This window comes from Meriones unguiculatus, chromosome 14, assembly GCF_030254825.1.
Source record: "Meriones unguiculatus strain TT.TT164.6M chromosome 14, Bangor_MerUng_6.1, whole genome shotgun sequence".
In the NCBI taxonomy this organism is placed as follows: domain Eukaryota; kingdom Metazoa; phylum Chordata; class Mammalia; order Rodentia; family Muridae; genus Meriones; species Meriones unguiculatus.
The window spans coordinates 27100246-27126695 of NC_083361.1; the positions used below are offsets into that span (position 1 = coordinate 27100246).

Consider the following 26450-nt stretch of genomic DNA (forward strand, 5'->3'; position numbering starts at 1 on the left):
CTAATAACATAAGCTGTGCGTGCTAATTTAATGCATGTATGTGCTGTGTATAAATAAATAAACCTTCAATTTATTATTTCCTTAATGAGGAATTAGGCAAACAACCTGGAGGGGGGGTGTATTTTATCAGTAGACTTACTTAGAACTGTGCCCACATGATAATAATAAAAAGAAGAGTTTTTAAAACAAATGGGTTTTGACACTGTCCGTCAATTCTGCATAGACAACAGCACTCTTAGCTTAAGCCTGCTGCAGATCAGGTTCATTTCTATGCTGCCCTGGGTCACTGCCATGTCTTAGGACTATCCAGACAATGCTGATGAGCCACCATCAAACTGATCCTCAAAAACGAAGTTATGGTCAGGAGTGGTGGCACAGCCCTGTTTTCCCAGCAGCACGGAAGCAGGACTCCAGCAAGTTTGCAGTCAGCATAGCATTGTCTACAGTCAATTCAAGGTCAGGCAGGGCTACATAATGGGACCTGGAGGACCATAAAGGTCTGGAGGAGCCGGGCTATGATGACACATGCCTTTAATCCCAGCACTTGGGAGGCAGATCTCTGTGAGTTCGAGGCCAGCACTGTCTACAGACAAAATTTTAGGACAACCAAGGCTACACAAAGAAACTATGCCTTAAAAAAAAAAAAAAAAAAAAAAATTAAAACACTTGCTGCTTTTCCGGAGGACCTGGGTTTGATTCTCAGCACTCACAACTCACATGGAGACTTACAACTGTCTGTAATTCTAGTTCCAAGGGAACTGATGCCCTTTTATTGCCTCCTTTAATATCAGGTGGTCATGTAGTACATCAATTCCACAAGAGTAGATGTACCCAGGCACGCTAAACAGACAGACAGATAGAAGATAGACACAGACAGATAAGATGGACAGACAGAGAGACAAATAAATAATTTTTTTAAAAAAGGGAAGGGCCAAGGATGGTGGCACACATCTTTCATCCCAGCACTTGGGGGACAGGGACAGGCAGATCTCTGTGAGTTTGGGCGAGCCTGGTCTACAAAGTGAGTCCAGGATAGGCAGGGCTACACCGAGAGAAAATCTGTCTGGACCTCCCACCGTGGAACCCTCCCAAAAAAGGGAAGAAATCTTGAAGGTGCTAGAACTGAAATTTTGGTATGATGCTTGAGAACCATGCATAGGACCCAGGTTCAAATGCCCAGCACCTCAAGGAGGCAAAGATAGGACACTCAGGAGGCAGAGACAGAAGGATCAGAAGTTCAAGGTCATCCTCAGTTACACAGTGCCAGTTTGAGATGTATGTGGTGCTGTCTCAAACAAAACAAACTTCAAGAAGTGGCCTCACACAGTGTTTACCCTGATGCTGTTTGTCCTTCAGGCATTTCATTAGTGACGCTCAGCCTTGTTGTTCATTCACCCTTGTTACTTTAGCACAGACAGGCTTCAAAACTTATTTTTCCTTTCTCTTACATGCTAAGAGAACTTAAAATTGGAGACATATATTTCAGAGTTTAGACTTTGAAAGGCTTCTCCAGTGAGTGGCAAATAATACATTTGCAGGCAATATCACAACTGTTTTACAAAAACTATCCTTGCTGGGTGCGGTGATGTACCCCTTTGATCCCAATGCTCAGGAAGGCAGAGGCAGGTGGATCATTTTGAGTTTGAGGCCAGCCTGGTCTACAAAGTGAGTCCAGGACAACTAAGGCTACACAGAGAAAAATTCTTGTCTCAAAAAACAAAACAAAACAAAACAAAAAAAACTAAAACAAAACAAAGCTACCCTTGCACATGAAAAATAATCACGCAGTCACCAACTGTATCACAGATGCTCTTTAGGAATGTTCTAAGAAAAGATACTGATGTGAACGTAGTTAGCCATCAGTTGATGGCACTAGAACTCTTCTAGAAAGAAATGTAGTCAACAAAAGAAAGAATGCAAGCAATAAAGGAGACAGCTGTAATGAATCTAGGGCTCAAGAAACTTGCTATCCAACCTGTTGACTTCCCCACAACCAAAACCACCCAACTCATACAATTCTAAAGGCAAGAAAATAAGAAAAAGTATGCACTCTTGGGGGTTCAAAATATTCCTGCCAGTTTTTTTTTTTTTTTTTTTTTTTAACCTAACGGGAGTGTTTTCTGAAAGCAAATAAACACATAAGAGCAGCAGAAGAAAACCCATCCTCTTGCTGCAGATGCTCTCAAAAAATGCATCCTGTAGCCTGGCTAGGTGAACAGGTTGACTGGAGTGGGCTCTGAAAGGAGAGGGGCGGACAGCACAAGGAGGCAGCCCTTCTGAGAAAACCACTCAGTTGCTCTGCAGACGAATGGACTTCAGAGTTCAACTATTTGCCCTCCGTGCAGAAACCTCTTTGGCAGGCCCCAGCGTCTAAGTGTTTCTACACATTTCTTCAGCACCACTGCAGGGTACAGTCAGTGGTCTCGTTAGTTCCTTTCTGTCCAATGTGCTTCTTACTGCTGCTGCAACAAACTGTTGTCTTAGCTGGGCTTCTACTGCTACAACAAAGCACCATGACCAAGAAGGAAGTTGGGGAGGAAAGGGTTTATTCAGCTCACACTTCCGCATCGCTGTTCATCCCCAAAGAAGTCAGGACAGGAACTCAAACAGGACAGTACCTGGAGGCAGGAGCTGAGGCAGAGGCCATGGAGGGTGCTCCTGCCTGGCTTGCATCCCAGGGATGGCACTACACACAATGGGCTGTGCCCTCCTCCACTGGTCATTAATTGAAAAAATACCTTGCAGCTAGGTCTCATGTAGGCATATCCTCAACTGAGGCTCCGGCCTCTCTGATGACTCCAGCTTTTGTCAGGTTGACACAAAACCAGCCAGTAGAAACTGCCGCAGATTTAGAGGCTTAAAACAACATTAACTGATCCTGCACTCTGGGTCATCAGAAATCCTACTGGCTCTCACCAGGCTAAAACCATGGTATGCATTACCAAGGGTGTCTCTTATTGGAGAGAGGAAAATCTGTTTCTTAGTCTCCTCTTCTAGTGTCTAGGGACACCCAAATCCCTCCTCTGTAGCTCTGACTTCCATTCCTTATCTATCTGGGTGTGTGTTCCTTCTGCAACACTCTGTCCCCAGGATTACAAGCTCAGTTGGAAAATGTAAGCGATCCTCCTACTGAACTAGCCTCACTGACCTCCTCCCCACGCCTTGCTGGGTAGTGTGCCATAGCACAAACCCCACAGATACAGACATGGCACTTCCTGGGGCATCATGACTCTGCCTAGAACACGTGCTGACAGGCTGGGTCTACTAAGAGAAAAGCATCTCCTTCAGGTCAAGTGGACAGAATCTTGGGCCTGGATGGAGACATAACATTCTGCTTGTGCAGGGTCAAGGGCCGGGCTAAGGTACTGCCCTTTAGTTAGTACCACTCCTAGGAAAGTAGGTTCACCTCAAAGAGTAATACTTTGTGCTTTAATGAGACAAAATACTTTTCTCCCATAATTCCTGCCCTAGGGCGCCAGTGGGCTGGAGCCACAACTATAGGGCTCCATGAACCTGCCCACTTTCCTAAATTACTCAGAAAAGCGTAATCTTTCTTCTTCTGTTCTAAGCTGTGTTCTTCTGTTCACAGCTTCCATGTGGACTCTGGTCTTCCTTACACTTTCTCCCTTCCCCAACCCCCACCACATGGTTACCTCTCTGGCTGACCTTCAGTTTAATTCAAATGGCACCCCTCCTGTCCCCTTCTCCTCTCCATTCCCCTTTGCCAAGCAGTGCTGAGATTTGCAGTTTGTCTGCCCTGAGGATTTTTTTTTTAACTCTAAAACAACTGCCTTCCCACTCCATTTGAGTCCATGCTTAAGTTCTTTTACTAATGAGAATAAGAACTCTAAGAATGGACCCCCCAATTTCCCTAGTATCACTGCTTCCGGTAGCTCCTAACCAGATCTCCGGGTGCTGGAAGACAATTCTGACACTGTCTTCAGTTTTGCTGAGCTCTCCTATCCTCTCCCAGCCCCTCCAGTGGGCTCTGTGCTAGGACTCAAATTACAAATTTCTGTTTTCAGTAAGCCGGGTGTTAGGTTCCCTCTATCTAGTGCAGATATTCTGGATGCTGCTTCACCCGTCACGGCCTCGTCTCTGTCATCTGACCAATGGTACGAACAGCAGGCCTCAACATTTCTCATCTTTAACAGAGAGGCCGGCACAACCAACAGCTGCTGTGGTGCAGTGGGGTGGGGGGCATACCAATGCACCTGCAGGCTGCTGTGCTAACGACAGTAAAAAACACCAGCCATTATTGCTTCTAGCTCTGCAAGTCAAAGACTGACCAGGACAGAGCCTCATGTCCCATCTACAGGCACCTAGCACAATCAGTAAACATGACAATAGCCATCAAGACACCGAGCTTAGCTTCAATCCACACGTGTGTGAACGGCAGGCTGGCTTTTCCCAGATAAACAGAGTGGGAGGTTTCCCTGATTGGTGAGTTTCCCGACAAACCTGGCACACTGGGTGTAACTACTCAGATAGGTACAAACCCACCATTCTCCACAAAGGCACAGGTAAAGATATTACGGGATCCCACAAGAAGTCAACAAAGAAGGCCACTAAAGACTCCAAGATCTATTTGCAGGCAAGTTCTGAAAAGCAGGATGGGAGCATAGGCAGGTCAAACAAATAACAACAAAAATACCACAAAAAAAAGGTGCCCCTGGGGCTGGGGCTGTGACCCAGTTGGGAGAGTGCTTGATGACTGTACATGGGGATATATGCAGGTTTGAGCTTCAGTACTCACAAACCAGGAATGCTGGTGCATGCCTGTAATCCCCACACGAGACACAGACAGAAGGATCAGGAGTTCAAGGTTAGCCTTTGCTACATGAGACCCTTTAAGGCATGGTTTCTCCTTACTGTCCTCTTATTCAGTAAGCCTGCCTACTCAAGGCTGTGTTTCACTGTTGAAATTCATGTTTGTCTGGTTTTTTGTTGTTGTTGTTTGTTTTAATGTGTGCAGCTTTTGGGTAAGCATTAAAAATGCAATTATCTTTAAAAAATGAAGCCTCGTCCAGGTGTGAGGGATCCAGACCCTAAAGAGGGGGGGATAGGGCCAAGAACAGAGCAACTGTTCCCACAAAACCTGTGGCCTCTGGAGAACTGGCTGCAGGGGGAGAAGCAGCAGGAGATAAAGGCCCATGCTGCCAACGCTGGGAGCTGGCAGCCCATATAGCAAGGATACTTGGCTGTGTCACAGGTTGATGAGGCAAAGCTTGCTGGACCATGGGTGGGAGAGAACCCCTAAAGTAAGGACATCAAGGTGCAGGGGGTAGGCTGTGGAGGATATGCCCTTCCTACTTATTTATCTCCCTTCATTCTTCAGTGTGCAAAAGGGCTGGGCAGGGATTATGAAGTTGCAAAAATGAAAACCATCCAGGACTGTCCTTGACAAGAGCCAGTGTAATAGGCACTGATGGATGGGCTGTTTCCAAACCACCACTTTGAATCTCTCCTCTGCATCCTCTCTGAGCCATGATCAAAGGACCAAGATTTCAAATTGTGAAGCAATTTTTTCCCAATGGCAGCATCTGGCTGTTTGGCAGGCAGCACCAGGAGCTGGGCCCTGCTGTGGGCGGCTGTCCAGGCCTGCCACATGGTGAGGCTGGGCCAGGCAGGGCACGCCTTGCAGGCTTTGCAGCTGCTCCCACAGGCGCTAAAGGACAATTGCTTTGCACAGGGCAAAAGGGCCTTGAGAGACTAGGCCTATCTGGGGGGTGAAGGGGTAGGTCTGGAGAAAGCTGGCGGCCCTATAGCCCCCCCAGCCTGCTTCATTTGCATGCATCTGTACCTTGGCCTAGACCCCTGAAACCAGCCCTACAGGCAGGGGAGGCTGGAGTGACCATGAACACCTCTCCAGTTAGACAGCCTCCTATGGGGTTGAGAGAGGAGAGAGGAGCTGCCCGCAGGGCGCTGGGCCCCTGAGTGCAGGCTCCATTCACTGGAGCCATTGTGCCCTGCCCAACACAACTGAAGCAGAGGCAGCTCTCTGTCCACAGCTGTTTTAAATAAGAATAACAGGAATAAACTCAGCCAGCCCAGCTCTTCAAGTTACTTCCCACTAATTATGGCATATATTTACATCCACAAAATAGACGATTTTTAAAAACACCACCAGGGCCCCTTTATTGTGCAGATTGCACGCCCCTATTTGAATTTCATAAACATTTAGTACTTCAAAGAATCTTAAAAGCTTGCTCTAATTACAATAAGCCTGGTCTGAAAAGACCGTCTGTTTGCATTGCAAATTTCTCACCAATATCAGCATTCATTTACAAAAAATGCAATTAATATCACCCACAAAACTCCAGGTAATGGACCAGAGTAGAGTGAGTACAGGCTGTGACTGTGCCGGAGTCAAGGTCTCAACCCTATGAATTAAGTCCATACTCAGGCCAGTGCCTTCCAACTGAGTCAGGTAATGAGTCCTGAGCGCCCAGCGGAGGCAGCCTGACCCCAGTTCATCAGGTGTGCGAATGCGGCCGCTTTCCCAGGAAATGGGGCTGTCTTCTAGACTGAAGTCTCCACACAAGAAATGTCTTTCTTAAGTAAACAACAACCACAGGCAACCAATCGCACACAGTGCAGTAACAATTAATTATATGTGGATAAGCCTCAGGGCACCCAGTGAAATCTGCACAGCAGATGAGCATCACACGGATACTTTGGTCCTTGAATGTTCCAACGATCTCAGAGATACCTGTGGTGGAATTTAAATTAACGTGGGAAGCCTTCAGTGTTAGTTACTAACCCAGTCATTCTACCAATGTAATGAATCATCTTTACTAAAAAGAACAAAAATTAAAACTTATCCTCAAATTCCGACTGCTGGAAGAAAACATGAGCCACTGGGGGACGAGTGTATAGCTGTGCAGTGCTGACACCATGATCCTTTCTGTAGTACAAACACTGTGTCCTCACATTGAAACTGTACTCCTGTATCTGCTTGAACTACTGGTAACTAACTTGTATTACTTCCAGAAGATTTTAATTTTTATCTTTTTTTTTTTTTACTATGTGTATGTGTGTCTCTGTACATAAGTACAGGTGTCCTGGGAAGCCAGGGCTGTCTGATTCACAGGAGCTACAGCTACAGGTAGGTGTGTGGGTATGTGGTGGGATCCGAACTCTCGTCCTCTGGAAACACAGTATATGCTTTTAGCTGTTAACCTCCAAGCCTTCTCTCTAGGTCCCTAGTTTGAAGTGTGAGGGGCTAATAAAGGGTTCCTCTGTGAGTACCGGTCTAAGCTCGGTGGTTGAGTGCTGGAGTGCCTGCTTATTAAGTGTGGGAAGTCAGTGCCACCATATTCCTCCCCCGACCTGGGACAGCAACAGTGTTTAAACAGCCACACACAACAATGGCTGCACCCTGTCCTGAGTTTGGCCAGCAAATACTAAGCCCGATGCCCCAGGAGGACTGGCCAGGCAGCGGGCAGGGGGATTCTCCCAATGCGGTCAGGGCAACTCCAGAGGAAGAGATTCCTTGTGGACTCCACAGGCTACCCCCATGCCAGATAACCGGTTCACCTCTTCTCAGGTTCATAAAATTCTCTCGTATAGTTAGTAAGTTAACTTGTGTTTTTAATTCCTTTAAAAAGTGGCTATGCAGGCACGGTGGTATACACCTTTAATCCCAGCACTCAGGAGACAGAGGAAGGCAGATCTTTGTGAGTTCAAGGCCAGCCTGATCTACATAGTGAGTTCTAGAACAACTAAGGTTACACGGTAAAAGTCTGTCTCAAAAACCAAAACCACACACCACCAACAACGAAAAGTGGCTAAACATGTAAAATGAAGTGAGCATTAGCAGAGCGTTATTTATAGTGAATGCAATTCCAAAAACAGTACAGAGAAAAGCATTATTAAGAATATCGGGAAGCCTTTAACCCCAGCACTCGGGAGGCAGAGGAAGGCGTATCCAGTTCAGGCCAGCCTGGTCTCCAAAGTGAGTTCTGGACAGCCATGGCTACACAAAGAAACCCTGTCTTAAAAAGAAAAAAGGAAAAGAAAACCCTTTGTGACTCCAGTTTCAGGAAAAAAGAATATAGGGTTAATATATATCTTAGTTTCTAAGATATAACTACTTACAATGAATTGGAAGGAAAACAAATCATTAAACGCACATTTAAAAATTTTATGCCTGATAACAAGATACATATCTGTACAACTACAAGTTTTTGAAAGATTTATTGTATTTTGGATTGGGCATGGTGCCTCATGCCTTTAATCCCTGCACCTGAGAGGCAGAGTCAGGGAGATCTCTGTGAGTTTATGGGCAGCCTAGTCTACATATTAAGTTCCAGAGCACCTAGCGAGGTGACTCCTCCCTGTCAAAAGGAAAACAAATATATTTTTATGTGTGTGCGCACAAGTATACAGACTTGTGTATGTGTGCATGCATGCTCATGCTCATGCATATGCACTCAGCAGCCTAAATGGGGTGTCAGATCCCTGAGAGCTGGAGTTACACAAGGTTGGGAGTCACCTGATATAGGTGCTGAGATTTGAACCCTGGTCCTCTGTAAGAGTTAGCAGATCCTCTTAGCCGCTAAGCCATCTCTCCAGGCCCTAGCTACAATGTTTTATTACTTCATTACTCCAATTAAGTTTAAGAATAAGGTTTCATCACATTAAGCCCTGTTATGAATTGTTTGGGTATGTAAGGTGAAAACATACAGCTTTCCTGACACAAGTATTTCCAATCTTGACACTCTTGAGCCCTATCAGGAGTGAAAAGTAGGATCCTCCCAAAGATACTAGCTTCATTGTCATCCCTCATTCAGTGAAACCCCTAAATTCACTTCCTTTGCAAATGTCATTTGGTTTAGTTCTGCCCAGCCCGGCCCAGCATGAGGCTTCCATTACCTAAGGTGCCCACCCAGGGTTCTACGTTGTGCCATTTGCTTTGTTTGTGGGGCTGTGAAATGGCAGCACAGGTATTTTTCCGTAGGGAACACCTCAGGTTGTCTTGCCTTACTAAGCCCAGGTCAGGCACTCTGAAAATGGAATTTCAACAGCAATCAAATGAGCAAATTAAGAGTCCTCCTGATGTGAGAAAGAGGCAAAAGGGAGGCCGGCTGCGCACTGGGTCTCTGTTGTAATTTACCGAATTCCCACTAAGAAGAGAATCTGCTGAATGAATTTCTAATATACAGGCTGCTTCAAAGGGAGCATTAAACCTCCTGAAGCATCGTCCACGGCACGCGCCTGCTGATACCCAAAGATGGGGATGCTAAGAGCTCAACTCACAGTCACCAAGTCATTACAGGAGCCAGGGAGACTGCAGCCTGCAGCCTGATTGAAACTGCCTTCTCCCCTCGGCTGTAACATTTGAGAGCCAGTTTCCTCATAAAGGTTAAGGGCTCCCAACAGTGGTGCTCAGTGAGTCACAGTGTCGATCATATTCATGGAAGTGCGCAATTTTAATCCTGTAAATCTGAAGAGAACAGATAAGTACCGGGGCTCAGAGAGGAACATTCTAAGTTTGCACACCACAAGCTCCACATCTGCAATCTAGGCCTCCTTATTAGGAGACATTATCAGGAGAGCCACGACTCAAGGGGCCCCTCAGGAAAAGCAGCTCATCCACTGGGTAAAAGAGGCAATTCTGGAAGCAAAGCCCCCCAAAATCCGTCCAAGCAACTTCTGCACCAATTCACATTCAAACAAAATGTTAATTACGAGAAATCTCATCATTAAACCCCACTGCTGTTAAATTAAAAGTAGTGCAAGTGGTTTCTTCTAATTAGCTTATACTTTCTTATTAACTTGAATAAACAACCCCATTTCCTATCCTTAACAATATGATTTAAATTTGACTCAAGGACTGTTCTTAGGCTTAAAACACAGCTCTTGTTTTTCATAGTTCACATCTATTTTCTGTACTGTAGACAGATTTTACCTTACCTTATAACAGTGTCAAAAACAAATTATATAAGCAAATTATATGTTACTATACACCTTTTAAAAGTTAAGCATGCAAGCATATAGAGACAGATGATAGATAGGTACATACACACATACAGAGATATATAGATATGGATACAAATATCGATTTAGTTTTTGTTTTTCAAGACAAGAGTTTTATCCTGTGTAACCCAGGCTATCCTGAAAGTCTCACTGTACACCAGACTGGTCATGAATTCAGAGATCCAACTGCCTCTGCCTCACCACCAGACCTAGCTAAGCACAGCTATATTTTCTAAAGTACTGAGAAAGGGCCCCAGGGTGCTGGGAACACCTTTAATCCCAGCACCTGGGGCAGAGGCAGTCCAATCTCTGTGAGTTTGAGGCCAGCCTGGGTTACAAAGAATAAACCTTCCTAAAAAAGGGGGAGATGAACTGGGTGGAGGGGGGGCTGGGAATAGTATTATTTCACATTTGTAATAGGTTATTCAAGAGATTACACCAGGGCTGGAGTGATGGCTCAGAGGTTAAGAACACTCACTGTTCTTCCAAAGGTCCTGAGTTCAATTCCCAGCAACCACATGGTGGCTCATAACCATCTATAGTAAGATCTGGTATGCAGGCAGAATGTTGTATAAATAATAAATAAATCTTAAAAAAAAAAGAGATTACACCAGTTTTTCTTCTGTGTGCAGTGTCCAGGAGACCAAGGGTCACCCTGTGGTGTTACCCCTCAAGAGACGCTTGTTTTCTTATTTATTATAATTATATTTTATCTGTTTGTTATGTGAGGGCAGCACATGTGGGAAGACCAGAAAACAACTTCTTGGTTCTTCTTTAAACCCTGTGGGTCTTAGGGACTGAATTAGATCATCCAGATCATCAAGCTTGGCAGTCTCTACCCACTGAGCCACCAGCTGGCCTCATCTTCCATTCTGGGGCAAGGTTTCCCGCTGCCTGAGTACTCCCTAAATGGGCTAGGCTGGCTAGCCAGACTGCTCAGGAGTCCACCTTTACCTGCCTCCCTGACACTGGGGTTACAAGTGCATGTCACCACACATGGCTCAGGTCCTCATCCTTGCAAGCTATCTGCTTTATTGAGCTACGGTCTCAGCCAGAGTTTTGCATGGGTTAGCTGTAGAGTGAGAGCAGTCCAAATTCACACCAGTCATGCTTGCTTCCTCCACTATGTCAAAATCCACCAGTCTGCCCAGCACGGGTCTCACTAGTCCTGTCTGTGGCTATCATCATCGGAAATCCTGTAAGTACTGGGCACCTGGCAAGTTCACCGAAACAGGGACAGACTTCCCAAGCCTCTTATTTTCCTTTGCAAACTTAAATTTTATTTTAGCGACACAGAGTGTCTGCAGTCTTCCATGTTGTGATGGGCTCACTGTGTTCACTGCCAGCATGTGCTCTAGGTTCCAGATACAGTCAAATGGGGGCATTTCTGGAGCACGGCCTTGGCCTGCAGTCCTACTCTACGTCCCCTCTCACCACTGCTGTCAGGTCACCTAACTGAGTACCGTCAGCAGGGTACAGATTAGCTGTGACGGAATCAGTCCACTGAAGGCTACTGAGGAAGGGCCGGAGGCGGAGCTCTGTTAGTGGGTAGGTGTGGCATCACACCCCTACAACCCTAGCACCCGGAAGTAAAGGCAGAAGGATCAGAAGTTTGGAGTCATCTTTGCGTACACAGCAGGTTCAAGACCAGGCTGGGATACCAGAAAACCTGCTGAATGAAAGGCTTGAAACAAGCAAGCAGGACCTCTGAGGAACCCAGTAGGTGCTGATCTTACACGGAGTCCCTGAGCACAAACATCTTTACAAAGACAGCCACCAGCTTGGAAAAATGGCCGCTGCAGCTTTCTCAAGCTGCGCTGTAGTAGCATGGCCACATCCATCCAAGCTTCAATGCTGACAGCATAACCAGTGTAACCTAGTCACCGTGGAAGGATGGAAAAGTTGAATAAGTTTAATGTGCAAATTCCCCAAGGAATTTAAAACACCCCTTTAATCCACCATTTGTTCCCACATTGGCTAGGCTTTTTTCTCTGGGGACAGACGCCTGGTGTCGCAAATATGGAGTCTTAGGGTGCCAAACCCTGTGACCCATGGAGAGCGGCGCTGCCTGGACACAGGGCAGTATATTGAAGCTGACAGATCTGATTTCAAGTGCCAGGTCCCCAGCCTCAGGCAGTTTGTCCTTTGTCATTCCCAAGCCTGCCTTCTTAGTTGGATATGAGACAAATTCCACTTACAGCATGAAATCCATGTAAAGCACTTAGCCCATTCCTAGCACACAGCAGGCATTCAATAAATGGAAGCCACTCTGTGAATAAGGTCCCCTGGGGGCAGTCAGAGTCCAGAGGGGAGCTGAACACACGTCCCAATAATTATGACCCAGCATGAGAACCGATTAACCACAAAACGAAACAGGAGTGAGGGGGGAAAAAATCAATGGCCTGCTTCATCGAGGAGGGTGCTGAGACAGGAAGGAGCTGGCTTGGTGACAGAAGGGGAAAGAGAATGGTATCTGGATCAGTATGAGGGTGGGAAGGTAGACAGAATGAACACGGAGGCCCAGGACACTGCATAACCCAGGAGCGAAGAGCCCTAGAACAGGTCATTGAGGGCCTTGAACGACACACTCCTCAGGACATAAACACCTGAGGCATCTTCCTGTAGACTGGGCACTCACAGCTCTCAATGCTGGCGGCTTGTCTTCTGTGCTCCCCGTCCGGCACCCACATAATATACCTATGCCTGTATAGTCTGATCAGCAGGCCACTGGCCCACATTTGGCTACTAGGGGCAAAGGGACACAGAGCTTCTTCATCAGCAAGCCCTCGCGCCAAGGACCATTCCTATGCAAGCAGGAATAATTGTTTTTCTTTCTTTCTTGGTGTGTGCAGGCCAGAGGACATCCTCAGGCGTGTCTCCTCAGGAGTCACCCACCTTGGTTCTTTGAGACAAAGTCCCCGACTGGCCTGGAGCTCACTAAGCAGGCTATTCTGGCTGGCCAGCCAAAGTGGAGAGATCCTCGTCTGTGCCTCTCCAGATCTGGGAAGACAGGCGCATGCTGCCACATACGAGTGTGGAAAATCACACACAGATCCCTGGGCTGGCAAGGCTAACACTTTACTGTCTGCGCCATCTTCCCAGGCCAGAAAAAAGCAGTTACCGACAAATCACTGTGTAGCCTCTCTGACACTTAGAAAATCTTGAAGTATACAACTCCATCTTCCTCCTGACCCCAGGTCCTGCGCTCTGGTGAAAGTCACAGGTCACTTGGCTTAATAGGGTGAAAAGCAGCAAAAGGGGGCAGTGTCTCAAGTTTTGAATTGCAACTGCAGCAGCCTGTGAGTTACCATGTGAATAAGGCCTGAGACCCAGCTACCCTAAGTGTGGAGCCACAGCTGGCGACACTGAACCTCGCTCCCAGGAACCAGGGAAATCACAGGCATTGTCTACTCACCCAGAACTTTACGAGGAAGAAGGCATTTTGAGGGCCCTTTCCAAACAGTTCCTTCAAGCCACCTTTCTTTTCGGGAAATTTGTCATATATCTGACGAATGTCCACGGATTCGAGCAATGGGTCACTGTAAGAATGGTTGGCATGCCCAATGTGCACGAAGAGGTGTTTGTTGTACTGCAAGAAACCATTGGAGATATTCCCATTAGAAACTCTTTCATGGAACGGGGACTCACCTGGGTGCACTGAAAATGAGTGGGAACCTTGAAATCCCACCTCCGAAAATACGTACGCTTATAGAAAAAAAGTCATTAGGGCATAGAGGAAAACAACCTCTGTCTCCAGGCAAGATCACGCAGTTTTCCCAAATGCCTAAGCAGAGTCTCTCAGGGTGTCAACTACCAAACCAAGAAACAATTCTACTGTCCAGTTTCACCCAGCTCACTCTTTGCAGTTCTTTATCCACAGCATAAACCTCCTACAATTGCAGCTGCTAACAGCATTGCCCAGAATGCACCCTTAGCCCCAGCTTTCCAAGCAGGAGTGTGGGCACAGCAGTCTGGTGGACGGTACTCCCTTCTTCTGGGTCACCAGCCACCTCAGGAATCCATGTAAAACTTCTGTGTGCACATAACACAGCTAAGTGCAGAGTTAGGGCCAGAATCTCCAAGGCTAAACTAGGACAGTAAGAAAAACGCATTTTTAAAATTCCTTGATGAGGTCCAATGTTTAGCTGAATATGAAGCTGTCAACACTTGAGGCCTGCATTTCCCACCTAATGGCATGGCCCAGAGATGTCCAAACGCCCAGAGACTCCATCCAGTAGAACTCAGAAATCACAAGAAACACTGCGTCTTCAGTTCTTCGTATAGCAGAGCCCCTCTTCCCCCGCTAACAAGGTTTAAACCAGTTTTATCAACTATGACCCCGAGTTATACTATTACAGTAACAGTCAATTGTTGAATGCCTACAAATGCTCCTACTGGGAAAGAATGCACAATCCAGATTCTGTCAGCTCAAGGACAAGACCCTAGCCCAATGTATGTTATCTGTGGCAGTGGCCTTGCCTCCTTAGTGTCCAAAGTGGTAGCAATGGCAGAAGGCCTCTCACAGGGTTGTCAGTGCAGAAGGAAGGAAGGACAAGGTCTTGTGTCCCAATGCTGTGAGCCATACTTTACATATGTATGACCTCAGGTCATCCTTGCTGCAGTAGACTGTATCTTGTCCTTAAAAAAGAGGAAACAGGAGCTCGGAGTTATACCTCCCTGTCTGAGGTCACATATTCGGAAATAGGTCTGAAGTTAAGAATAAAACTTGGGCGTGTGAGAGCCAGGCTCCGTTCAGCATGGACACCACCACTATCTCCCAAAGGAGCCACCTATGCCCTTCCAAACGCACAGTCAACTGCTCCTGAAAGCTGAATTGAGGAGAAAAGCTAACCAGCATTCCCCAAGTCTGTGAGATTAAATGAGAATTCTAGATCCAGTCACAAGCACACTAGACTTCAAAGAGTTCTATTTTGAGGATGTGACCTCTGTCCGGAGGGGAAAGGGCACAGAAGAGACAGGGAAGCTGGAGCTCCCTCTCCAAGGCTGGGGACTTGAAGCCAGAGCCTGGCCAGTGGAGTCCACAGGCTTTCCTGCTGCCAAGGGCTGACTTTGTTTCTAAGAATACAAAGGACTCCAGAAGGTGTCCTGGAGACCACAGCGTGAAACAAACAGACCTCACTCTCCCCTCAATTCAACCTGGGGAGGTCTGGAATCCTTTTGGCCACAAACCCAAAGGCAAAATGAAGAAAGCAGCCTGATGTGCTTGGGCCTAAATGAAACAGAAACTCTAAGAACCAGCCTGCTTTCCTGGTAAGGGAATGGGATAGGAATAGACGCTTCCTTACCAGTTCCCTCCTTCCCCGAAGAAACCCAAGGGGAGGTGCTCTCTCCCCAAAGGCGGAAGGAATATACACCCAAAAAGCAGAGCAGGAAAACACTCTCAAAAGAAAGCAGCTGCCAACAAGCAACCTGTGCCAATACCTAGGACTATAATTCTTCAAAACCCAACCTGTTCAGTTGAAAATAGTCATGTGTAAACACCAAAAAAAGGACCAGGGAGATGGCTCAGTGGGTGAAGACATTCTTTGCACAAGCCAGTGCTAAATCACTGGAAGGAGAGAACTACCTCCACAAAGCTGCCCTCTGACCTCTACATGTGTGCCATGGCCCACCAACACAGACACACAAGCCATAAATAATTCAAAGGAAAAAATTTAAGAATAAAATTTCCTAGGCACTTAACAGGTAAAACGAGCCACCCAAACATCAAGGGCAGCACCAGACATGGTGCCCACTCTGTAATTTCTCCATGGATTTTAGTGGGATGACCTACCAACCACCATGCACTGAGATGGGAAGGCTAAGTCCATAAGCAAACACTACAAGCTGCATTTCTTCACAGAACCCTGTGAAGGCAGAGCACCTACATGGCAGCTCACAGCCATCCATACCTCCAGTTCCAGGGATCTGGCCTCTGAGGCTCCTCTGGCTTCCACATGTACCATGCACACAAAACACTTGTACAGATAAAAATAAATAAATCTAAAGCAAAACAACAAGAAACCCCACATATCTTCCATGAAGCAAAGTGTCTTTCATTAACGGGAGTATGCGTGCAGAATCCACCAGAAAATGTGAATGATTTTACAAACCTAAACCATATGCGTCAGGTTACCCGTACACACGAGAGCAGAGGCCATGTTCAGACACAGGAGGTTTCTGACCTTCCCTTTTGCTATAGGAAACATTTCTAACAAGCAAAGAGAAAAGGCCCATCCCAGAGGGACCTGGCCAGCCAGTCAATTGGGATGTAGGCTGTGGACTCTTGGAGAGGTGGTGGGAAGAAAAATGGACCTGGTAGAGTTCTGTATCAGAACATCCAGAGAAAGTTTTAGAGTTGTACTAGAAACCTGTGTGCATATGGAACCCCTAGAAAGATACACTTGTATAGATACAAAGGCAAAACAAACAAACAAAAATCACAACAAAATCTGAAGAGATGAAGAAGAGAGGCAGCCACATTGGGGACAGTTTATGAAAAAAGGACACAGCACCACGTCACATTACTGTATGGAAATACAACTAGTTTGTAGTGTAAAAGCTAATGTCAGCACATGCTCAACGGAGAGGGAAGTCCTATTCTTTCATAGAAGTCAATAAGCATTTTCTAACTAAACATGAACAGGGGCCGGTAAAAGCACTGAAGACCTACCTGAGTTCCATCACACAATGGAAGGAGGGAACTGACTATGAAAAGCTGCATGCCATCATACGCGCGCGCACACGCACACACACACACACACACACACACACACACATACACACACACACACACGGCGATAACAGGCTACATCTAAAAAAATATAAAGAAGTGGTTGCAAGGGCTGGCATATGGCTGTTTTCCTTATGGGCCATGTGGTTCAATTTGCCTTAGCTTAAATAAATAGCCCATGAAAAACTACCATGGAAACTGGGGGGTAGATCGAGGAAGGAAAAAAAAAAAACATAAAAGGAAACAAAAAGTATGACTTTCAGCATGTTTATTAGGCACTGAATATAAGCTCTCCAGGCTGAAGGAGCTTGAGCTGCTGTAAAGCTCTCCCATGGCTCAAGACAGCTACACAGGAGTCGGGGTAACTGTGTGCACATGGGACTCTCAGAAAAGGCAAATCCCCCTGGATCTGAGGGATTTCTCGGCTCCTTTTCCTACTGCTGTGAAACTCGTCTGTCTGCACTGCAGGCCCTAAAAGCCTGAAAGGGTGAATGAGAATCCTCAGGGACATGAAATGGGAAATGATGGAGGGGTCAACAAAGAACCTTCCCCATGGCTGAAGAAAGGTTTCTGTCTTCCAGGTCCTTGGTTCCATTTGCTCTTTGCTGCTTATTGAAACCACAGAGGAATGAAGAGACCTGGACCTTCAAGTCAGCTGAGACCTGGGACTGGATTTGCTGCTGATTCCATCCACTTCCTGGGACCTTCTGGGCTGGGACTATCAGGCCCTCTACCGAAGCATCCTCCATTAAAAGGCCGTTTCTGCCCTGTGTGACCACCAGAGGATTAGGTGAGAGAACGAACAGAAACTACATTATTAGCGGAGCCTCCTGAATCTGTCACGAATGTTATTTACTCCATAATTGTGACAGTTCTCTACTTGGGCTGAGAAAATCTGAAGTCAGTGCATTCCTTCAGACAGAATTAAAATGGAAGGACTGATTCAAAACAGAAATGGGGAGTGGGAAGTTCCAGGCTCTTCAGGGTGATTCCCACCATCATGAATTTGGCACAGCTACTGGAGTTGAGGTGGGGTTTGTGACCTGGCCTCTGCATCTCTCTTAGGCCAGCAGACTCCACTGGAGGCTCCTTATGAGGAAGCACTAAAGGTGTCCTCCAAAACGAGATGGAGTGGGTGGGGGTGTACCCAATTCAAGACACAGGACAGTACATCTCCCAGTGGTTATTGGGGCTTCACTGCTTCCTCTTCCCCTCTCTCCCTCACCTCAAGGAGGGAAGAAGAGAGGAAAGGAAAAAGGGAGGGAGGGAGGGAGGGAGGGAGGGAGGGAGGGAGGGAGGGATGAAGGGACTCTACAATCTTCTGTGCCCTGGGATAGGCCTGAGAGCTGCACTGCACCAAGCGACCTGAAGATGGCAATCTTCTCCTAAACTTCTCCCCCAAAATTCCAAGTATTTGAGGAACTGAGTAAAACCTTGAAAAATGACTGCTGTCAAATAATACCAAGAGAAAAATTATAATCCACTTAGGAATTTAAAGAAACCAAGACAAATAAGTCATGTCGAAGGATACTAATGTCTAAGCTGAATCAGAACGACGGCAAATCACCTGCATTTGCTTCCTGTCACGATCCAGCCTGGACTGTCTGTCCAGGCACCCTCAGGGTGGCCTGGGCAACCTTTTGATTGATGGCAGGGCATGGGTGTGCAGTCAAGCCAAGAAAGTGACTTGCAGATTCAACCAGGAGAAGCTGGGGGATTGTACAGGCCTCTGTGAGGCTGCCAGCAAGAAGGTGAATCGGGAGTTTCCTCCTCAGCTGAAGCACAGCAGGCTGCTATGTCCCTTGCACTACCAGGATGTGATACCAAGATGCCTCCTTCCTGCTTCCTATTTCCAACCAGCACAGCTGAAAAGATACAATGGCTGAGTGCAGGGCCGCCCCTGGGAAGACAAGCGGGAGGGAAGCTGACCCGCCAAGGAAAGCAGATGGAGCCTGGCTGGGCCTCTGTGAAATGTCTATAAAACCTGCATTTCCAGATGCTTTCAATTGCCTTTTCCCCAAAGGCTAATGAAGAAAGAGGGTGAGTTCCCAGACCAGCTCAGAGAACATAAACCACCCAGCAGACAGGCTGCAGCTATGGGAAGCAGTGTGCTGGCTGTGGGACAACGCAGCATCATTCAGAATACCAAGTGCTGAGGGACTGCGCTGCACCCGCCATCATGAAGAGCCTCGAATGTCACCCTATCTCTCAGGTCCTCTAGGAAGACCACATGGGCTCAGCCAACCACCACACCAAGTTGCAGCACCCCTTCAAGGCCTGGGAGGTGGGGTGGGGTCAAATGTACTCTGAGAACATGTACTGAAGTGTGTTAGGGATGCTAAGAATGCCCAGGTAGGATTTGCTATGTGTGAGCTGTGTGACCTGAAGCACATAGCTTATCAGCCTTTCTGGGCTGTGTCATCAGAACACAGGATGACACAACCGGCTGGGTCACCTCCAGGGGGTCAATGTGAAGGTCCAGTGAAAAAGAGATCTGCCCAGCCGGCCACACCCCTCGAGACACAGTAACTGCCCTGGCAGCCCCTCCACAGCCCACAGCCCAGAAGCTTCACCACTGACAGTTCCCTGCACAGCCACCCAGGCCAGAAGCAGGGATGCTTAGCAATCTAGAATCTAAACCCTCCTCCCAGCCCACACCCCATCCTTAACCCTCCACCCTCCTCTCACACAAAGGTTCCTAGATGCTGATTTCCTTTTATTTGCTCTGATGACATTTCCCGAACTAACAAACGTCAGAAATGTGGTCTGACAAAGGAATTTTCCTGGATCTGGGGATTTAAGCCTTTGAAAGAAGCTATAAAGATAAGAAAATTAAATCATCTTTGGGCCTATGGTGGACCAATCACTTTACTGGAAGGAATCAGGTCATCTGAGGGCCCATCTGTGGAACATCAATGAAAGGCCATGATCTCCTGCAGCGGAGAACTTGTGCTCCCTTGGGCAAGGAGGGCTGCTGACTCACGCCACAGCCCAGGGTCCTAGGCTCCAGACTCTTCCAGGCTCTCAGAGATAAGGAGCAGAAGCCAGGCACTGCAGGATCTCTAGCCTAAGCCACCATTCAGCAATTCTTCCATCCAACAGAAGACAAGTGGACTTTCCCAGAGTCCTCAGTGCACATTTGTGACCTACCCATCCTGATCCTCTTTCTTTTCCAATTTGAGGTCAATGTCATTCTCTCACTGAAAAGCACCATATCTGGAAGGGCACTTTCCCACCCAGAAACCTCCCTAGATGTTAGTAATTTATTGTTTGAACTTTCCCTAAAATGCCTCAAGCAATTGGCTTTTGATTCAAAGCTCAAATGGCCAACCCTTCCTTCCATCCATTCAGTCATCTATGAACTGCTTCCAACGATACATAAACTCTCTGAGGTCAGGTGTCCCAATACCTGTGTCACATATTAGTTAGTTTGAGGAGGATGATGTATTAGAGCTTCCTCTTCTATTCTATGCTCTTCTACATTCCATCAGCACGTTCAGCCATTCCAGATAGCTGCTGCCTCTTGCAGCTGGGTAATCCCCAAGGTTTTTTCCCCCACTACCTACCATCTGGCCCTATTGTCCAATATATCATTTTAAGACCAGGTCAGAGAACATTTGGCACTGTTTGATTTGTCTAAACACAGCATCAAAATGTAATTAAGATAGTCAGCTACTCAGAGACCCTACTATGCTCACATCAAAGCCTAGAAACTGAGGCCCATACAGGTATCCTATCTTTGTATGAGACACAGGTATCATTAGACAGAGGCAGGAGAGTTCAGGTAAGGACAGCCTTTGCTTCTCCGGTGTCACAGAATGCTGGGATGTATGTAAGAAAGTACAGCTCTCCATCCACTGCGAGGGGATGGTGCTACCCAGTGTTTCTCCTGGGAAGCTAACAATTCAGAGGAAAAATGCTCACACAATGCTGATGGCGTGTTTAAGTGCATGCTAGTGATCACTGCCATGCAGGCACCCACAAAGGCAAGCTCAGGATGCTCAGGATGCTAACCTGGTCAAGGGTGCTCCAGCACACAGCACAGACCTGGACCATGCTTCATCCCCTCTCTCTAATATAACTCTCAACCTAAGCAACCCTGCATATCCTCCCTTCCTGCTCTCAGCTCTGCTCCTCTGGCATTCAGACCAGTGGGCAGCAAAAACAAAAGCTGGCACCATGGGAGAGGGAGATGGTGTGTTGGATGGGAGAGGAGCAACACACCACAGAAGGAAAGTTCCTTGTCCCGGGAGTGGGTTGGGGGCGGGGGCTGAGGAACCTCCCAGGCTTTATCAGGCACACAACTACACAGGACACCACACACAGCTTCCTACATGACGTTTTGTGTATACAAGGAAGCAGTTGCTAACATTTCCTCTAGACAGCCCCCAACCCCCATCGCTGATTACAGGACTGGTCCTTTCAACTGCCCGCCCCGTGCAGGCGCTGGCACTTCACACTTTAGGCCGTTTGGTGCACAACACCAAAAACATGTAGAAAGTGTATTTTCAAGCATTCCCAGCCACTTTCTAAAACAGTCTTTGTTTTTTAGGTTCTTCCTTCTTCTCTTCACCCTCTGCTGTTTTTCTCTTAGCTTCTAGTGGAGCCAAAGGTAACAGAGGGACTGCCTTGCTGGTTTTCTACCAACATAAACAGCCACCAACTTGGGGAAGCGCTGCCATCTGCTGCACATGGGTCCCGACGGCACCAGCAGGGGGCGTGCACCCATCTATTATTCTTCCATTAGCTCCTCACAGCCTTGGGCCATGAACACAGACTCGTACTCAGACATAAATGGACCAGACAGCCCTTTGGTCACAATCTCAGGACTCAGTCATCTGACCCGAATATGAATCCCATTTCGAATATCAGTTGACAGCCTAACATTAGACAAACCACTTCATAAGAATTAAATAAGCTAACGTATAGTGTTGGCACACGGAAAAGGTTCAAGAAGCACTGGCCGTAACTGCCGCTGGAACTAACACTGTCCATGTGACTGTGGCAAGACTGAGACGTCCTCAGTGATGACAAGCGTCATGTGGTGAGCCAGCAGCGTTTCAAGAAAGGCTGGTACTGAGTGTGCAGCCCTGTACCCGGGAGGCAGGCTAGATCCCAGGCTTTTACACAGCTAAGCAAACACGGTACAGAAGCCCAGGGTTCAACGCTACCTGAGACGCAATCCTCTTCAAGCCTCTTATTCAGGAAGAGGTAGTGACCGACTTCAGTGTCAAGCTACAGAGTAAACTAGCTCCCCAGCACTGTGCCTGGCTGCTTCATTTCTTTTTGGGCCTCCTGTCCTGGGAATATTCTTTGGGATTTATCTTACTGCATTATGTGTCCGCAGTGTGTCTGAGTGTAGGGTTGTGCACATGAGCTCAGGTGTCCACAGGCCCCCTGGTGAGCTGCCTGGTGCGGCGGCTGTGAACTGAGCTCCAGTCCTTTCTGCAAGAGCAGAAAGTACTCTTCAGCTCAGGGTCATGTCCCCACTGAGGGTACATTACCACCTCATTATTTAAATAAGCCTACACTGCTGCAAAGAAACGGAAGAGATACACCTGCAGGCTGACAGGGAGCAAAGATCTAGGGACTCCAACTGCAACATTTAATTTGGTTAAAGTCCTTGAATTATTGGCCACTTTGCTGGTTTCCTTATCAAATTAATGTGTTTAATGGTTTCATGTTAAAGTTTAACTAAGTATTTCCAAATGTTTTTAAATATACCAGCTGAGTATTTTAAATGACCTTAATGTTTCTATCTTAGAACAAAACTACAATGAAATTAATGTGTCGCAGGAGTGGCAAGAGCCAAGGAAACCACCCACATGTTTCAAATTTCTCAGCCTAATCTTAGTCCTGAAGCAGCACTCAGGCCGTTTGCCTAGTGAGGTCACTGCAAAGGCTGGTGCTTGAGATGTTGTTAGATGCTTCACATAATTTTGTTAATTCCCTTTCGCTTCAAGGAGTTAATTACCACTTTTCTCCTGCAGTACAAAAAGCACGCTTTGGGCCTCATGTTTCCACTAAAATGAATGATACACTATTTTCAGCCCTCTACACATGCAGCTCAGGCTGGCTTACAATTCATTATGGATCCAAGGATGACTGTAAAGTCCTGATCCTCCTGTCTCCACCTCCCAGATGTTGGGATCACAGGCACGCACCATCATGTTCCAGTTCCGTGTTGCTGCCAATCAAACCCAGGGCTCCATGCACACTAGGTAAGCAGTCTACAGACCGAGCCAGCCCCCAGACATTCACCTGTGTACCTTTAACTGCAAAGTCAGTGAGGCTGGTGAACTCTGATATCATTAACCGTCACATCCCAAGTCAGAAACACTGAGCTACCTTAGAAAGCGTTTTCACTGTCTGAAACTATGCATTTTAATTGTGGAGGTGCTGTGGGTAGAACCCAGGGCCTTGCACACACATACAAAATAAGCCCTCTCCCACTGAGCTTGAAACTAGACATTTTTAAACTAAAGATCAAGTAACTTTTATTTTTAAAAAATATTTTAGTCTTCATTAGGTTTCTCTGTTTATGTGTTTTTGAGTGCACATGCTTTGGAGGACAGAAAAGGGCATCAGATTTCCTGCAGCTGGAGTTGCAGCTGGGCAAGTTCTCTGCAGGAGCAGCACACGAAGAACAAGCAACTTTCAACTGTGAGGAAAGACAGTCTTTATACATTTTTCTTAGAGGCCTCTGGCATACTATATTTAGCTGGCCCTCAGTATACTTCCTTTTTATTCCGGTTGGGACCTCAGTCTATGGGTACCATCTACATTCCCCGAACTGTGCTGTAGAAAGCTACTTATATGTAAGTACTCTATGATTTAAAGTACAGGGGAGGGTGTGTGTAAGCTCTAAGGGAATCGAGCATCTGAAGCTTTTGGAATAATCTGCCCACGCTGAGGGACCACGGTCATGAAACCTGATGTGCATTTGATCCAGCATATTTCAAACATCAGCAATAGGTGTACAAAGGGAGAGACTGGCTCATCTCAGACCTATTCAGGACCATCCAGGCAGTTCAGGGGTCCTTCAGCACTGGTGTGGTTTATAGCAATGATGAGAGGACACGTCAGGAGATGAAGTAGTCAGGTTCCTCTGTTTGCCAACTGTATACCTTACATCACCAAGTGTGCCTGGCCTCAGTTTTCTTCTCTGCAAAGCTGGGAAAATAGAACTTACCTGAAAGGGCGCTGTGGGGACAGAAGGATAGAGTCAATGACCAAAGCACTCCGAGACCATTGTTATCAAAACGGCCCGCCCATGTGGATTAGTGAGGCAGGCCGCTTTTCCTGGACAGCCTCCAGCCAGTGGGCAAGGAAGTGGGCAGGCAGCTTCGTCCCTGCTCTGGTCTCAAGAGCTCCAGTTTCTGTTACTCACACTACTTCATCGCAGCCCTATTTTCTGCCAGCCCTCAGAGCGACAGGTGTGTGTCAGAGGGCCCCACGTGTACTTTTGAGGGTACACTGCCTCTGCCTTGCGCACCTCTGCATGCAGAAGCTTGAAGGTCACCTCTAAAGCTCAGGGTATTCTTCACTTAGGACAAACTGTGTGTGCTCACCTCTGTCTGCATCCTCCTCCCTCCCAGCCCTCGCCTCTACAGGGTTTCATTCCTAGAACTCATTACTATATATACCAGGCTGGCCTCAAACTGAGAGAGGTCCACCTGCCTCTGTGGGTGTCACCATGCCCAGCTTCAGATTCTTTCTCTTGAAAACAGATGACAGCAAAAGCCCACAGTGAACCTTGGACCCATATACACAACATGGCCTCTGCAGAGGTCAGTGCCTGGTGATACCGAGTGTAGACAGAAATTGGTGAGGATGCCAAACGCTAACTCATGATTGCTTCAATTGCTGCCTGGGGCTCACCCACACACAGATGCAACCCTCACACTCACAGCCAAGGAGTGGGCGTGAACAAAGGGTACAGGCTTCTGGGGTGGGGAAGAAGGGCGGCTCGCATATGCATGGGATGATGCGCACAAGATGGAGTGGGCGGGGAAGGAAAAGAGGAAAATGACAAATGGAGTCCAGATGCCTGTGTTTCTGGAATTTAAACACTACAAGGCATTGCAGTCGATAGCAGCTATCAAAGCACCACCATTACTTCTGAAGAAGATAACTTGCTTTTTGTTTTGTTTGGCGGGGGGGCCTTAAAAATGGCAGATATTGAGACGGCTAACTATTTAGCCTTTAGTGTGTTAGGACGAATCTTCACCCCAGCAGATATTAACTACATGACTGAAGAAGTTTCTAATTCAGGGTCCTCATTTATCTAATGGTGTCCAAATATTTTACATCTCATCAGCCACACAAGAAGGCTCAATAAACGCTACCTAACATAAATAAGCGAGACACCAGCGAGGCAAGGGGCTGCCTTGCAACCAAGGTACTCCCTGGAGCTTGTGGTCCACACAGCAATAAACACCCACCTCTCAAGCTGGAGATACCTGCCAACAGTGTCCTTCTCCCTGGTGAAGAAGGGCTGCCTGGCTTCTCCACATCAGGACATTTCATACAGGCATAAGGGAAGGGGTCAGTGACGGACAGACCACTGTCAAGAAATGAACCTGGAAGCACCTCCCATTAGCCACCCCTGCCTGGCATACTCACCGAGTCTGGGTCTCGCTGCTGTTCAAGGAAGGCTGAAAATTCCACCAGGCGAAGCTTGGTTGTGCCGATGGAACGGCCCTGCCAGGCAGGGACCGAGGGAGCTGGGGCTGACGTAGGCTCAAACCCTGAAATAAGAATTGTCACCATTACCCTCAATGGGACAGAGTTCTGAATGCAGAAGACATAGCAAGAAAGAACAGTTCCCTCCACTGGTGGCACTCAGGCAGGGTGACACTCTGGCTGAGGCTTTTACACACAGTGGCCAGCTAGGCAGACTGCAGGAAGCATATTGTGTGGCCAGCTTCAGCTAAGGTCAAGGAGCTGGGGCAGGAGGACACTGCAGTGGTTGCCATCCATTGTCAGCTTGATTAAATCTAGTTCTCATCAGAGTCAAGGATCTATAAAGGTTTAATTGAAGAAGAGGATGTGCACAGCACCACCCCACAGCTAGGGCCCAGAACAACATAAAGAAGGGAGCTGAGCATCAGCCTTCATCTACACTTTCTGCCAGCAGATAAATGGGACCAGCTGCCTCATTATGACTCACGGCCACGATGGACTATACCCCCTCACACGGGGAATGCAAGCAAACCAGTTCTCTTTTTGGTTGCTTGTATAGATACTTTGTCACAGCAGCTAACACAGATGGCTAATCCTGGGTAAAGGGGGCTGGCTGGAAAGCAAGCCCCGTGGCTAAGAATGGCAGAAGTGTCTAAGGAAACACCTGTGAAGGCATCCCATGCAGCCAGGACCCAGAGTACACTGCTTCTCTTGGCTCCTCTTCTATCTCAAGACTGTCCTCACCAGCCCTATAGAACATTCCCTCAGGATACTCCATGGAAACAGAGGGCAACAAGCCAATGCATTCTGACCACGAACACTGAAAGGGTAGATCAAGGAAGTTCAGCTGAGTGTACTCTATGTACATTTGCATGAGAGGGCTCAAGAGAAGGGGAGCCAGAAGGGCCAGCCAGATTCTGCTATGACCTTCCATGTAAACCCTTCTTTACAGAAGGGAACCAACAGGGAACTGGAATTCACAACCTAGTAAAGCTTAAGTTATCTGTGCCTGACTCAATTCCATGATTTGGCAGCTTCTGAAGAGAGTGAC

At 47.2% G+C, this 26450-nt stretch overlaps 1 protein-coding gene across 7 annotated transcripts in view; it reads right to left on the reverse strand.

Moving 5' to 3' along the window:
* Positions 1-26450, reverse strand: part of Tead1 (TEA domain transcription factor 1) — a 215927-nt gene that overhangs the window by 17634 nt on the left and 171843 nt on the right. For all 7 annotated transcript variants that reach the window (XM_060367019.1, XM_021627815.2, XM_021627798.2 and 4 more), the window contains 2 exons: positions 25340-25464; positions 13397-13570 (listed from right to left, as the gene is read on the reverse strand). In XM_060367019.1, the coding sequence (XP_060223002.1) occupies positions 13397-13570; positions 25340-25464 (299 nt within the window). The remainder of the gene's footprint in view (positions 1-13396; positions 13571-25339; positions 25465-26450) is intronic.